Source organism: Sinocyclocheilus anshuiensis, unplaced genomic scaffold (genome assembly GCF_001515605.1).
Source record: "Sinocyclocheilus anshuiensis isolate Anshui unplaced genomic scaffold, SAMN03320099.WGS_v1.1 scaffold660, whole genome shotgun sequence".
NCBI lineage: Eukaryota > Metazoa > Chordata > Actinopteri > Cypriniformes > Cyprinidae > Sinocyclocheilus > Sinocyclocheilus anshuiensis.
The window spans coordinates 556,100-573,106 of NW_015557099.1; the positions used below are offsets into that span (position 1 = coordinate 556,100).

At 37.8% G+C, this 17,007-nt stretch overlaps 1 protein-coding gene across 1 annotated transcript in view; it reads left to right on the forward strand.

Moving 5' to 3' along the window:
* Positions 1-1,881: 1,881 nt before the first annotated feature.
* Positions 1,882-17,007, forward strand: part of LOC107677503 (guanine nucleotide-binding protein G(i) subunit alpha-2-like) — a 78,331-nt gene continuing 63,205 nt past the window's right edge. The window contains exon 1 of the mRNA XM_016472425.1: positions 1,882-2,723. Within this exon, the coding sequence (XP_016327911.1) occupies positions 2,606-2,723 (118 nt within the window). The 5' untranslated portion in view covers positions 1,882-2,605. The remainder of the gene's footprint in view (positions 2,724-17,007) is intronic.

The following is a 17,007-nucleotide window of genomic DNA, read 5'->3' on the forward strand; positions in this document are numbered from 1 at the left end:
GTTTCATATAATCCTTTCTGGATTACAATCCGCCATCAAAATGATTTTTTGACATTTAATTATTCTAGCTGCTGTGAGAAAAGGCTAACGATCCGCCACCTGCAGGATCCTCACATGCGATAGCCTAGTAGCCGGGACAATTTCTTTGTTTACAGACGTGACGTAATGATGCAGCAGCATGCTCGAATTTCACGCGAAAACCTACCCGTACCACTCAAATTAGAAAACATTATTATAAGCTAACCATTGTGAATCTGGCTAAAGTAAGGCGATAGTTGTGAACACTGGCTGGTTATGTACTTGCTCAAATATTGATTTTGGATCATTTTTAACCAAAAAAAAGTTACGGACTGCAGCTTTAAGGGGTGCTGCCGTTTCTTACTTCAATGTGCGAAACTTCCGGTGTCATTAGCTTCCTATTATTTTAGCAGTAGTAGCTACAAAAGAACTCTTTATGCTGTTTGACATTTCAAAATGGTATTTCTTATCATATTATTTCACACATTGGTTTGTAGCGCAAATAGTTTTACCGTTTACTAAACGATTCTTCTAATCATTTACATGTGGCCGCTAATAAATCAGAAGTCTCACACATTCACAGAAATTTCCAGTTGCAAAATAAGGTGGAAATTGAGAGCCATGTCTTTCTATCCGAGTTTAGAAATAAAGACTTAAGACGCAAAAACAATCACGGGGGAGAACCCAACAGTTTCAGCTATTAAACTCAACTGTTAACAGTTCAAAAAAATACTTTTTGAATAACTGTTAAACAAGCTAAATGGAATTTAAACTGGTGTCTAAAGTAGAGTATGACTTAAGATAATTTCAGACACACGGGGGCGGTATGAAACACACAGGTCTAGCTCTCTGTAGTAATGCTGTTTGCTCTAGCTAGCCCTGGGGTGCCCAAACTCGGTCCTGGAGGGCCGGTGTCCTGCAGAGTTTAGCTCCAACCCTGAGCTAGCCAAACGATGGAAATGCACTCCATATGGAAAAAACACTGCAAGCATTTACTTTAAACAAGGTTTTATCTCCTGCCTAAGCGCAAATCATACAGAACACATGCTAAATTCAGTGCGTCAATATTGACATAAGTCTCAACAAAAGACATTTCTAAAAGAGGCCCTAAAGAATGTCATTTGTCACCACTGAAGGGCAAACAAGAGAAAAGCTGTACTACACACATCACACACACACACAGGTCATTTTGTGTAAAGAAACCTCCTAAAATAGTTTAGTTCTTATAATACATGAATAAATAGCCCACCAAATTTAAAAAGAAAGTTTAAATGAATTTATAAAATTAATTCAAATAAAATTCTTACCAAACCGCTTTAAATATTATTTTTACATTGTTCTGTAATTAATTAGCTGTTATTTTGTTATTTATTTTGCTATTCAAGTTAATTCGGGTGTAAACACAGTATCTATTTGTGGCGGCATATATTATATGCAAATTCATTCTCTGCCAGCAGGAGGCGCTGTTGGAGTGGTAGAGATCGAGCGTTCCCCGGTAACGCTGCTTTATCAGACATTTACATGCAAGATTAAATGAAAATGACATCCAAAATGTTCTGAAGACAGTCGTTTTCCTTCAGAAAAACAGTGATATAAAAACACCCGGGTTCCATTTTGAAATGTGCAGTGCTCATGTTTATTCATCGAAGTCAAAGCCTTTTGGAAAATCTATTTGTGGTGGTCAGTTTTGATATGGTGGCAGGTGCCACAAATAAATCAATGTATGGGAAACACTGTACTTGATATTTTCTTTAAACTGGAATCCTGCGGGGAAAACTACATTTCCCATGAGCACCCGCGGTGGGCGTATCAGAGAGGGGCTGGCTGGCAACGCGTGAGGAGCCCAACACTTCAGAACTGTATTCTGCTGTGTGTGTGTGTGTGTGTGTGTGTGTGTGTGTGTGTGTCAGAGAGCAACTTCTCAGCAGACCTGGGGTGTGGCGGCTTTGAAAACACAACGAAATCAGAGACCGCTCAACGTTAGCTACCTAACGGCGCATATTATTCAAAACCCTCGGTGATCAGTGAACGGACTTAACCGAGCAAGAAAACAACGGGGATTTTTGCATTTTCCGATTAATTCAGTTTCTCGTCGCCGATTATCTCATCGTTCGGTTGGCTTTTTAAACACCTGAGCAAAAGGGGTTGATCTCAACTTTTTAAACAAACTTTTGGGATTTGTGGATATGAGTGTTTCCTCCCTCCCTGTCCGCGTGATGTAAAACTCCAGCGTCTGGTTAACGTTACTTGGTTTCTCTTGGGAGCCTTAAACGTCAAAACATTCCAGGTGTTGTCCTAATCTGAGTATCTTAAATATATACATTACATTTTTTCTCCAATCCCAAAACGTCTTTTGAAAGATTTTTCGGACGTATAAAACGTCAGTTTTGGATCTACTAGTCTTTTAAAGACATTTCCCCTCCTTGGACTTGCGACAGGCATTTTTTTCAAAGCCAAAAGAGGAAGTTAGTCACGGAAGACTATTTAAAAAAACCTCCAGTCGCTTTAAAGGGTTACTATACCTTTTCGTTTTTTCTCCTAAATCTACACTCATAAATCCGTCGCCCTGAAGCGCGCATTCGGAACCATGGGCTGTACTGTGAGCCAGGAAGATAAAGCCGCGGCAGAGCGGTCCAAAATGATTGACAGGAATCTGCGCGAGGACGGCGAGAAAGCCGCCAAAGAAGTGAAACTGCTGCTGTTGGGTGAGTGACGAATCTCAGATAACGGTCAGCGACTCAAAGCTGCTGTAAAATATCACGTTTATAAGCACCCTGTCACGTCGATAAGTCTCTGTTTGACTGAAGAGCTCGTTTTAAACGTGTTTAGGGAGACGTTCTTGCGAAGTTTGAAGGCAAGTTTCTAGGTAATGCATGTGTGGCAGGTTTCCTCCTCAGGTGTGGCCTGCGAGAAACTGTCAACGGATTTGAAGAAAAAATGTCAACTACGGTAGAGCAAGCGTTTACTTGTTTAGCAGTTTAAGTGGCACATACTTTACTAGTTTTTGTTTTCCAGTTATTATTGTTTTTTACTCAAAATTTGAGGCATGTGCAAAATTGGTTGAGATAAACTTGTCATTTGAGAAGCTTAGTTACCCAAGAAACTCTGTGTGTGTTTGTGTTAGATATGTTGACACTCATTTTTGGCACTCAACAGGTTAGTGTTATTGCTTCAGAAGGTTACCAGTTACTTTCTGTAATCATGACTATTGACTATTCCATGCCTCAAATGGAAGAATGAGATTTATGTAGCAAGCCAAAAATGTTAAAAATAATCATAAAATAGCAATCTTCAAAGTAGCCACCCCATTTACATGATATTTACCGACATGTGTTTCACAAATGCTCTTATCCGAAGTGACTTGCATTGCATTCAAGGTACATATTTACATTTTTATCAGTTCTTCCTCTTCCTGGGAATTGAACCTATGACCTTGGTGTTGCTAATGCCATGCTCTGCTGTTTGAGCCACAGTTCCTTCATGTGGTGCATACTGAAGGATGTATGTTGGGCAGTGGGCACATGTTGTTTGTTTCTTCATTATTTGGTCCAAACATCCATTTTAAGGATTTGATTTAGATCAAAAGCTATATAATCCTGAGAAACAAATTGACTGTAGTGTGTCCAAACTTTTGCCGGGTGGTGCATGTGCAAAACTTTCCCAATCACAGAGAAACCGCAGTATGTAGATGTGGAAACTGGTTGTTTCAGTGTGACTTTAAGGGGAGAGGTTGAGGGAATGTTTTGACAGTGCCTGTGATCACTCTCAACATCTCTTGTGGTGCAGCATGGCCACACACACTCACACTCAGCGTGCACTTTGGCCTGGCCTGAACTGTGTTTTAACAGAAATGCAGGAATTCTTCTGTGGGGGTAGGGCTGGACAATAATTCAATATTAATATGTATTGCGATATAATTTTTTTCAATAACGGTGATATGATTTTTAAACACATTTCCGATATTTCGATAAAATTAATTCATTTCAAATTAATACTTTTATTTAGCAAGGATGCTTAAAATTGATCAAAAGTGATGATAAAGGCATTTATAATGTTACAAAAGATTTCTATTTCAGATAAATAGTGTTCATATCGATATCGGAATTATATCGTATCAACCGAAATTAAGAAATATATCGTGATATCAATTTTGGCCATATCGTCCAGCCCTATGTGGGGGGAATGTTTTCGGAAGGCTTAGAGCCCAAACAGAAGCCTGGAACATCCACCCTGAGCCAAAGAACGTGTTGGAAGTAGATTTTTGGCAGGGGTTGTCGTGTATTGTACCTCTTTGCATGATTGTTAAGGACTCTTGCTGAGAAATGAAATACTTGATGTGGAGCTTTTTATGAGGAGTTTTAAAGCCTTTTGAATTTTACTTTATGAAAGCAGAAAATTGCTTTGGCGTACCACTGAGTTGACTTTTAAAAACATATGTGAGGGAGACGATGTCATGCTCAGCAGTTTTTGCATTTGCACAGTTATTTTGTTTGTTTTCCCCTCCTTCACATTTAATATGTCAAACACAATCTGTTAGTTATCTTTCAAAATGGTGTTTGTGCCAGGTGAAGTGAGAGTGAGTGTTTAACAGCCACAGATATTTTGCCATTTGTATAAATAATGTATTTTTGTCCCACTGACAATGACATTACTTTGTTTTTCCTTCCATATGTATGATAAACACCTTCAGCATCATATAGAGGATGATCCATTTTCAATGCCGGTCACAAAAACCTAAGACTCATCATGATTTTGATTCTGATATTTTTGCTTTGTTATGGAGAAGCTTATGGTATCATAGATAAACTTATGATGGTAACATTCCCACTCAGACTGTTTTTTACCAATTTGAGTATTAAATTTACACCATTGTTTTAAGCTTTCTAATGAGTCAATCTGCAGGACACCTACTCGATTAAGTAACAGTGAACAATCCTAATAATGTTTCTCCTGTCAGTAACTACACTTAATTCTAGGTCTCAGTGGGCTGTGCTCTAATAGCAGACGTGGAGAGTAAACACTAGGTTAGGGATTTGAGTCACTGTCTGAGGATGTTTAAATGACGCACATCTAGACAAGTAACTCATTACTTTTAAATGGGAAGTGACAACAGAATTTTTACATACTGTACATACAGTCTAATTCCCCAAAATCACCACCAGTTTCTCAAAAACGATTACATCTTTAACCCCAAAACTTTTTCTAATGCCAGGAAAAGTTGGTTGCTTTTGGAAAAGGCATGGTCTGTCTCACACAGGCTGATGATGGACTATTTTTAGCTTGAGGCAGATGTAGGGAAAAGTTGTATTTCCAGACTCCCAGAACTCAGGCCTGAGTTATAAGGCCTTAGAGGAAGTTTGAGGCCTTTAACTTTACCTCCTCTAAACGTCTTTCTGAAACTCCTTTAACGATAAGCTGGTGCAGACTTTTTCTGTGTTTTTCTTCCTCTTAATTCCAGGAATGAATCTTTAGCTGGGCTTACCCTTTAGGTTTTCTGAACTTTGTTCAAATGTAATCTTCCACAGTGAATTCTAGCGCATTGCTCTGTTTATTTGTTCTAGTCCTGGATTGTTCTAATTGCTTTGTTTTTTCCATCTTTGCTGGCAGAGGGAAATATTCATTTGTGTCTTCGTACTCATCCTTGATGCACGTACAAGTCTGAACATCTCCAGACCATTGCTTTCAGCATGAGTGTACTTGAAATACTTTCATTCTTACTTGGTTAAATTCATGAAACCTCATGTTAAAGCAATAATATTTCATGTTTTAATTAATTTGGTAAATTGTTTTCAGAGTTTCTGTGCTGTAGCCAATAATTTAACTCTTATCAAATGGCAAAAGATCCAGGCAGAATATAGTCAAGCATGTGTATGCATCTTTGATGCTTCCCTGAACCCATTTAACAGGTTTGACGGAACCTGTTGAACTGATTCGTGCTTTCGCCTCTTTGCTTTAGCCATTGGGCTTAATAGCGTTGATGGGGATAAATAGAGCGACAATAACACCCAGAACACAATCGCTCATCCTGTGTGCTTTTTTTTTTTTTTACACTCTTACTGTACTGACAGATAAATGCCGACAGGCATTTGGCAAAAGGCCTCTAGAACAAACAAACCGACACAAAAACCCATTAAGGCCTTTTGGACTGGAGAGATGACTGAAACTGGCGCTGTTACACTCTTTTGTCAGCGTGGTCCTTCACCACATGGAAATCACACTTTGCATGTACACACCTTATTTGCTGTCTATCTATCTATCTATCTATCTATCTATCCTTTTTTTCTGATTTATTGTGTTAGGTGGTGTATAGTTATAATATAGGTTAGGTTTGAAGTGCTCCACTGTATGATTATAGTCTGAGGTAATTGCATGCTATGTGTGGATATGGGTGTGTGTCTGTATGTGATCTCTTACTACTACTGACAAGGCTGCGTCTGCTTCTTTTTTTGTCTATAGAGGAATGCCCCAGCCCTGCTTTTCTACTCTGCATAAGACATTGTGAGGGGTTTGGGTTTTATTTTCTTATATTTACTTTGGAGCTTTCAGGCTTTAAATCTGTCTTATGGCAGATCTCTTCTGTGGTTCGATGAAATGGGGACCAGATGATCATGATAATAACAATCATGACAAGTAGGGGGGCATGGCCTATAATTGTTAGTGCAAACTCTGCATGGGGTAGACCTTCCTGGTGTGATTGAAGTTAAAGAACAGAAAGTAAATTTAAAGAAACATTGTTTTTTGAAAATGGCTTGATAGATCTGATTATTGGACTCTGTAGTGAGTTGATATGCCTGACAGGTTTGCTCATTAGAATTTATTTTAAGATATGTTTTCATCTAATATGGAGTAGTTTTGTTTTATTAAACTGTTTAATTTTTTTATATAATTTTATGTGTAAAATCACTTTGTCAGATGGCAGGTAATAAAATAACATTTTGCATAAAAATCTCTTAGGCCTATTTGTGCAAGTATGCGCATGCATGCCAAGCAATGTAGTTTTCATGTATTTTATTATGATCTCTGGTTACCCTATCTGCCAAAGGCATGAAAGGAACACAGTTGGATCAAATCACTAGATTAAAATGAGATGCAAGACAAATAGTTTACAGAATTTGGCAAACTTTTCCTAACTGCTCTTGTTAATTTTGGAGATTGATCATTAAGCTAATGTGAAAAATGGCCTTATAATGCCCTTCTTGCGAGTTTGCATGCTCTGATGAGCAGTGCATTTCAGATTGGTGAAATCAAACTGCATCTGTCCTCAAAAGGTTTTTTATGTCAGTCGAGCTCAATGATCCGTCACGTTGTTCTCAACTATTTCCTTGGTTTTTATTGTATTTGTTATACTTGTATTTTTAAAATTGTTTTTTTGCCATGAAAATAGCTTTTGATGCTGACATGGCATTAAATAAATATGTATACTATACTATCAACTATTTCCTTAACGCAAGGTCAGAACTCTCAACAAGTCCCTGTTGCTCCAGAAGGGTTTTGTTCTCACACATACATCTGGTATTGCATTATTTTTGCTTTCAAAATAAACCTTTCTGTAACTTGTCGAGAGGTCAAAAGCATCCATTGTGGTCAAAGAGGACTAGCGCATTGCTGAACTTATTTCAACATTAACTGTGGGGCAGTGAAGTGTGAGACTACTGGGTTCCTAGAAGTTGCTCACTGGAGGTCACAGGTTTTGTTTAATGTATTCTATATACAGTGACTACATGCGTGGCTAAACTTTTTAAGTGAAATATATTTGGACAACTTGTGAAAAACCTTGACTGGTTTTGGTTGTCAATAAGATTCAATGATATGTTAATTAAAGGGGCTTTCCTCCATGTTTTTACTTGGCACCTGTGCATGAATGAATTAATCAGTAAGCCAAATTGCTTAAATAGTTTTTACTTTCTTTAAATTTGATTAATCTCAGCCACTAAATTACTAAAACCTATAGCTAGTGGTTAGTAAAAATGGCAAGTGCAAAATGAATAACCACTATTTTCTCTGTAGGCAAATCTCCTGAGTGCTTCATGGGATTTTATCAAGCATTAACATATTTTTTTGAATAGCCAGACGTTTTAAATGAATAGGTCTCCCAAAAGCAAAATTTACTCAGCCTCATGTCATTATAAACCCGTATGACTTATCTTGAAATAAGATGTTTAGCACCAAGTAGTTTATGTACCTTATATGTGCACTACATTACAAATCGTTTGAAGTCATAATAGTGTTGTATAGGGCTGGACAATAATTCAATATGAATATGTATCGCGATATAATTTTTTTCAATAACAGTGATATGATTTTTAAACACATTTCCGATATTTCGATACACCATTCCGATATTTCCCATACATTGATTTATTTGTGCCGTTTGACTTCGTTGAATAAACACGAGCACTGCACGTTTCAAAATCATAACTGCTTTCTATTTTAATAGATTTTACAATGTAATTGATTCCTGTGATCATACATAGACATGGATACATAAATTTTCAGCATCATTACTCCAGTCTTCAGTGTCACATGATCCTTCAGAAATCATTCTAATATGCTGATTTGCTAATTATCAATACTTAAAACAGTTGAGTACATTTTTTTTTTCTTTGATGAATAGAAAGATCCAAAGATCAGCATTTATCTGAAATAAAAAGCTTTTGTAACATTATACATGTATGAATATCAGGCTGAAATGAAATTTATTCACTGAAAGTCTTACTTTCCGCCACTGCTCTCAAATCTCACTTGCATTTGATTCCATTTAAATATCGTGGCAGCTTGACATTAGTGACTTTAAAATAGTTTTCACTTGTAAATGTATATATTTGCTTATTTTGTAAGCTTTAGTTAATGGCAGTATGACGTTGATTTCAAACTTGGTGCTAAATTGGAATGGACTCAAATACAAATAAGATTGAATAATCATTGACGTCAAACCTGGTGTACAATCTTGACCTGGTTTATTTGAATGGATGTTAATACAAATGACATGAGTGTGTGTGTGTAAACAATGACAGCATTTCCATTTCCAGCATTTATGGGGTTTTGTAACGACACACTAAGAAATCGATGTTTATCAAACCCATTGTGTGCATGTATCATCTAGGCCTATGTGTTCAGATTTTATTCCCTCACTCCCCTAAAACCAGGCACATTCTTTCCACATCCATGATGGAAAACAATAGTGTTGATGATAATGACGAGTTCTACAGACAAGCAGACTCTTGAAAAGCCTACTGGGATTTCCTTTCTGACCTTTCTGCTCTCCTCAGAACCGATTTGATCAAAGTCTTTGTATTTGCTATTTGCTCCAGTGCTTCCCACAGGTCTGAAATATACTTGCGTTGGTAGCCGGGTGGTAGCCTTCTATTATCCCTGGCACAAAAATGGTCTACTATATGTTAGGGGTGCTCTGATCAGGATTTTTGAGGCCGATCATGATTGCCAATCACAGAAAGCAGTATCTGCCGATACGTTCACCGATACCGATCTTTTTAAAGCCTACTTTTTTTATCATGTAGAATTATTTATAGTGATACACCAATCAGGATTTTTAGACATTTATTCAGGGTCTGAATTTAATTTTTGAAAATGGGGGGGAATTCCCCTCTTAGGTGATTCTTATGAGGGGATTTTTTAATTTGAGGGGTGACATCTTTTAGACATTTTTCAAAAATATATAATTATCTCACCTAAATTTGATCATGCAGTGCATTTTTGTTTTTATTAATTATTTTGATTTCAAATCCAAACATTGTTACTGAAAATGGTTTTTCAGCATTGTGATAATTTTTTTACACAGTACAGTAATACAATCTTTCATAGACGTGTTTAAACACAATAAGTGTAAGAAACACATTATTCAATGCTTTTTACTTTTACATTCTAGATTTATATATTAAGTGGCAAAACATTGAAACTACTTTACTTACGTTATCACAAACATTCTAAATTAAAACTTACCACTGACAGAAACAGTCAGCTCTACTGCCTTTTCTTTTGCATTTACATTTTTATTACAAGCAATTAGTGCTGGGCGGTATACCAGTTCATACCGAATACCGGTGTTTATTTTTGTTATGATATGAATTTTTAAAATACCGCAATACTGGTGTATGTCGCTTAAACAACGTTCGGAACGCGACACTGTTTGAAAGTACCGTGATATAAATTTTTGGTCATACCGCCCAGCACTACAAGCAATCCTGCGGTTCATAAAGAACTTTTTATTGCCTCCACGATTGCCTTGTTTATCTAAAAGTGCTCCTTTCCTTTAAACCCAGCCAAAAAGCCAAAAAGTTGACTGTGAAATAGGGCTGCACGATTGACAAAAATCATAATTGTCGATTATTCCCTTGAAATTGTAATTGCGATTATTAATTACGATAATGTTATACTAAAACTAAAATTTAAATAATGGGGATAACCCTTAAGATAACATGTAGAAAGAAAAAAACGCATCTTAAGCACGCAGAATAACATTTACTTATAAGTGGACTTTGAACGATTAATTGCCGCTTTGAACGATTACGTAATTGTGGCATCCATAATTGTAATCACGATTAGAAATTCGATTAATTGTGCAGCCCTACTGTGAAACACAGTAGACTTTAATTATATGCATTTATGGTGTAATTATTGCATTTTCGTGTCAATCCATGTTCATATTTACCACAAACAATGCGCTGTCACTTTAATTCAGCACGTGCAGCGGCAACGATTGCTGCACTGCTGCAGACACACCGCTCCTGGAACGCACTGCCAGACCGCAACCATGTGCAGTGTGAACGCTTTAATCCATTAACATGAGCGCAGAGAAAATACACACAGCATACACACTGCAAACGGAGTATGTGTGAACCTGGCGTTATGTGTGTGCGCTGCGAGTGTGCATGAGCGCACGGTCTCCAGAACAGCGCGCAAGTGCTGAATGGTTTAAACACTGGCAAGACTTAAAAAGAAATGCAAATTATAAACTTTAGTGACGATGCGACACTGCCTTGATTGTGCAAGTGACAATTCCTGTGTCGACTGTGCAGCTCGCTTATAGTGCAGACACGATGTGGTGAAAGCCATTTGCACATTTTGAGAGAGAAAGAGAGAGCGTGCAGTGATTCACTCACGCCGTTTGTGAAATTATGTCTCACAGAAAGTTTTCAAATTACTTTATAAATTATTTAATGAAGAAATATGAATTGTATCTCACCTTCAGCATTATAATTATGCATGTCGTGCCAAACCTCTCACGGCAGACGCGTCATCAGCTTGAGATCAGTTTGAGATCAGCCTTTATAAGGACCGCCGATCAAATATCCCATAACGATTATCGGCTGATAGTGATCGGTAGCCGATCAATTGGAGCACCCCTAATATATGTGACAAACAACAAATAAGCGATGCTTGGAATCTGAAAATTATGCATTGATATTACAGTGTCACTCTCGGTCTTTGGGACACTTGCAACTAGAGGTCGACTGATGTATCGGTTTTGCCGATTAATCGGCACCGATAGTTGATTGCTGGAACTATCGGTTATCGACAAAAATCCATGCCGATAGTTTTCCAGGTTGCGAGAATACCCATCTTGACAATCATTCAGGTAGACGCAGTCAGTTATGTCTCAAGTGAATGAAAACAGCTGAGAAAGAAATCGGATGTGATGTGTATATCATTATATCGGATCCGTGCATCAGGTCTTAAATGGACAGCGGCCTATAAATACTGCTGCTGTCATTAATGATCATCAAACAACAAAACATCTGTGATAAAAATCTATATTTAATTTATACAGTGAATACTATGCAGTGTTATTTTCCCTAATTATTACATTTCTGTATTTGAATACTACCAACCTTATTTTAATTGTGACATATTCTGTTGTATTTATCTATGCGTGTAATTTGTGTATTTGTTCTTATTTTTACTGGCTGTTTTCTTGTCTCTTTAATCATATTTAAACTTTCTTAGTTAATCTAGTAGTATTTGCTGTGGTATCAAAGAAGTACTTCGCTTTAAGTAATAAATGGAAAGCAAGTTAAATTGAAATATTTTTCTTTTCTTGCTGATCCGAAAAATGATCCAATCCTTGGGTCAAAAACTGTAATGTGATCCGAACCGTGAGATTTGTGATCCGTTGAACCACTAAGGTAGACACAATGCATGGGTCCAATAAAGTGATACACATCCAATTTCTTTCTCAGCTGTTCACTTAAGACATAGGCTAACCAACTGTTTTCGAGGATACTCGCCAAGAAGGTTATTTTGACATACTTTTGTATGTATTTTTCCATTAAAGCGCACAGAACACACTGAATGGAGTTGTTATTCGTGTCTTCTTGCGCTTTGATGCTTTAAAATTTGTCAAATTCAACTGTTCTGACTCCTGAGCATCTTTCACGCTGGCCCCAGGACGTTGGGCAAACCTTATTGATAAGCCCGGCTGCTATTGTAATTTTGCATCAAGTTAAGTTTTGCATTTTCTTTTATTGCCATTTCATGCTAAGTTACCTGTGGTGCTGTTCTCCCTTTCTCATTCTCAGACCGTATTTTATATACACTAACATTAGCTAAAGTTAGTGGTCTTTGTCTTTCTAACTGCCGTAGACCCAAAATGTTATAGTTGCCGCTTTCATATAATTCAAAGCTATGAGCCCCAGACATGACTGGCAGAAAAATATACATTGTGCCCAATTAATAATTCAGTTCCTCGTTTTATTAATGCATTCCCATGTTTTAATAATTAGTTCCCTGACTTTGATTTTACTGAAATGAGAGAACAGATTAGTAAAAACTAGGGATGCGCCGATCCGATATTCATATCGGGTATCGGCTCCGATAGTGCCATTTTTCTCGGATCGGGTATCGTCACTAAATGTTTGGATTTCTAAAATTATTGTGCACTGATTTTTCTAGAATAACTTTTGCTGCCGAATTATCCACTAACCTAGTTTATGATAAATTTTTGTCATAGATTATAAATATACATAGGCCTATATTTTTTCATATTTGTTTATTTTATTTTTCTTTATAATGAAGTAGTCTGTATCTAGTAGATTGTGAAAGAATGATTATCAGTTCCACACACAGAGATATATAAATTCTACATTTATTTAAATGAGGGAAAAAAACTTCACTGGTATCGGATCGGAATCGGTATCGGCCAATACCGAACCCTAGGAATTGGTATCGGAGGCAAAAAAGGCGGATCAGAGCATCCCTAGTAAAAACAAAGCTGCTGGCGAATAAACAGCTGGGGTCAGCCTCATTTAGTAAAACTTGGTCACGGTGTAAATATATGTCTTTGGGCTCTTTACAAAGCTGCTTCCAAGTCAGAACAATTACACTAGAAAGAGTTGCTTTACCTAGTCTCGCGTAGCCTAATCAGACTGATGATAGAAGGTCTGGGAACCATGGCCTGCCCAGGTAAAGTCTATGTGTGGGAAGCACTGTTGCGCTTTAGCAGCTTGCCTTCTAGGGTTTGAGAAGTAGAAACTGCTCCTTGCCGGATAGTAATGTTCATCTGGCTCCATTTTACACCAGGACCAGAGCTTGCTCGCTGTCTCTCGCTTTGGTCTGCTCATCTCTAAGTGGGAAAACAGCGCTCTGCCACATTGCTGTAAGAGCAATAAGAATGTTGGCATAGCTGTGCGAGGTGGCCGGAAATTAGGGGGGAGATCACGGACACTGGCCCAGCCATTTGTTTGTGTAAGGCAAGGTGGCGTTGACATTGTTCAGGCTTGCTTATTGCCAATTTGCTGACATGAAAAATGCCAGATGATTGTGCAGCATATTATACTTTCCTTTGAATGCAGGAAGTTGGAGCTGTATGAGATAGAACAAGTTGTATATGTTTTTAAACAGTCCAATATGAGCCTGCCATTCTGTAAACGAATGTCTGCGTGAGTGCATCACTGAGCGTCTGTTCGCTTCACTGAACCATCTCGCTTCGGCTGTGAGGAGAGAGTGAGAGCAAGAGCACTCTTTGTTTACTTCAATCTGACCCATAAGAACCAGCGACGTGCAGCTATTGTAAACTGCGATGACTGAGAAAGCACATTGGGGGGAAAAAACGGCTTTATCTAGGTTTTTTGCTAGAGGTTACTGAAATGCACTGAACAGGAGTTCATAACCTCTTACGTCATCAGGAAGGTGAAAGGTCACCTCTATTGTGGGTTTACTTCGACTGTTTTAACTCAGGAAATGGCCGTCAGATTGCATTTCATCTTATGTATTCAGCTTCCTTTATTCAATGAAGTTTGGGGTTAGGATGGGTATAAATGGGCCACATGTGTGCCTTGTGGGTAGAAGCCTCTCCATTTGTGGATTGTGATGCTGACAAGATATCTCCTTGGGCTAAAACAAACATTATCTTTATGGAAGCATGAGCACGGCTGATTCTTGTGGATCTTGAGTATAAATATTGTATGCATTTTATATAATAATAATTATAGCAAAATAAAAGCCCGCCTCGAACGCATCGGCCAAACAGAAAAACTTATCGCCCGATGCCGATATTTGAAAAATGCCAAATATCGGCCGATATACCGGCCTTGGCGATATATCGGTCAACCACTAATCATATGATGCAATTTCAAATTTTCCTTTCTCTTTGGAGTGTTACAAGCTGTTCGTGCATAGATAAGATCCCTAAACTTGGGCTAAAACAAACATTATCTTTATGGAAGCATGAGCACGGCTGATTCTTGTGGATCTTGAGTATAAATATTGTATGCATTTTATATAATAATAATTATAGCAAAATAAAAGCCCGCCTCGAACGCATCGGCCAAACAGAAAAACTTATCGCCCGATGCCGATATTTGAAAAATGCCAAATATCGGCCGATATACCGGCCTTGGCGATATATCGGTCGACCACTAATCATAACCCTATAAGGTATTTTAAGAGAGATTATGTTGTCAATAAAATCGTTTATCCAAAAATAAAACGTCTTATCACTTAACCTTTATTTTGTTTTTTATCCATGACTTACAAAAAGAGATTTTAGGCAGAATGATGTCATTCAGCTCATCCGCTGTTTCATGCAGATATTTTTATGTATAGTTTCACAAAACTGAATTCAAACCATTCTGTTTTTGCTTCAAATTTCGAAATTATACAATTTAATTTAGATTAAAAACTGCTCATGTTGCATGTATGCAGCATCTTTGTTTGGATCAAGATTAAAATGCAGGAATCGAATCGTGAAATCGTGAATCGAATCGAATCGTGAGTTGAGTGAATCGTTACATCCCTAGTGCCAAATATATTTATTTATATAAATTAATTGTATAACTGTAATTACATAATATGACTTTCAAAAGCTGAAGTGATTACCTTCATTTATTTGTTAGAATATGTATAACTCAATATTTTAACTAATTGCAAAAGCTGAATAATCAATAAATGTCTACTTTTTAAGCAGCCAAATAATCGACGATTAGTCGATTAATCGTTATAATAATGGTTAGATTAATCGATTATCAAAATAATCGTTTGTTGCAGCCCTAATGTCATAATGTTGAGTTCGAGCAATTTTTGGTCCATCATATATAGTCTGCCTTTTCTGAAAGTCAGACTGTAAAATCACAAGACTGATTGACGTCCACATATTTCAATTTATTGAAGGAACAAATTTTAATTTAACTCCAAAGGAGTTAATCTAATACCAGAGATTTTATCAAATAGACTGAGATCTCTCATCACTAATACTGGATTAGTATGGCAAAGTACGAGATCATTTGATGTTTTTGGCCTTTGTGCCAATTTTCATGATATGCTGCCATAAACATTGCCTCAGTAGCTTGTTAGGAAGTGCTCTGTTTATTACAGTTTGTAATTAGCCACAGATTTCTCCCTTTTCTGTAAGCGACGAGTTTGTTAAACTAGACTCTCTCCTTGACAGTTAACAAGAGAGTGAGACGGCGAGGTGATGCCGCACTGGCAGGTCTTTGTTCTCAGGACTGCGGGGCATGAAGAGATGGTGCCAGTCACTTGAGAGAAGAAAGATCAGCCAGCTCGGTCTCAGGTGCTGGGTGGAGGGAGTGTAAATGAAAAACGCTGAAACTCCCATTTCCTTTTCAGCCTATTGCTCGCCTGCACTGGCCCACTAATCTTTGCGTCTGTGCTTGCAGAGTAATGCACAAAAGCAAGACGTTCATTAGGGAAAACACTTAAATGAAAGCTCTCGCTCCTTCCTGCATTAGCGTACTCTCTAGATTTAATGGTCAACTGGTTGGGATTAGTAAGGGTTAACTAGTTTATCTGCCTTTTTTGTCCTATTCTGTCAATCTCAATTATTCTGTGTTTATAAATATGACCAGCATAATAACACTGGGCATCTTTTGACTGACAACAACCCAACAGCTAGTTGATTATGGATACATGTAGTTCTGCACATCCCTGCTTTGGATTTATTTTGTTGCCTCCGGTGTTCTGGATTAGCATTGTGGCGAGATCCAATTTCTAGGTCCAAGTGTCCATGCTGTGCCTGATTTCTTTTACACATTCAGTCCTGTCCCCATAGCTGATGTTCAGCCCTAATTGGTATAATGTCTTCCTTTCACTTTTGATTTAATGGCTGCTCAACAGGTGCAACTTGTGCTTGTGCCTCTCGCTTGGCCTTTTTCCCCTCATTTGGTCAATTCAGCTGTTAAAGTCACATTGATTTTAATTATCACAGAGAGTCTGGAGCTTGTACACGGCCACATAATGGCCACTAACAGTAGCCCTGACTTCCAAATTTGTTATTTTTGGTGACATGGCTAACTAGGTGGAACAAAACCAGCAGCTGTATATAGAATCTTTATAGTACTCTCAACCGCGAAGCTATTTGCTGTCTCTCAACCCCTGTTTTAAAAAGCTGGTGTTTTGGTGCTGGAAGAATGATGTCGTTTCCTGTTCCCCCAAACCACTTCCTCTTTTGGCTCATCTCAGCTAGTGCTGAGACTGAGGTTGGTGCTATCCCTTTGTTCATTCGGTACTGGAAGCTAA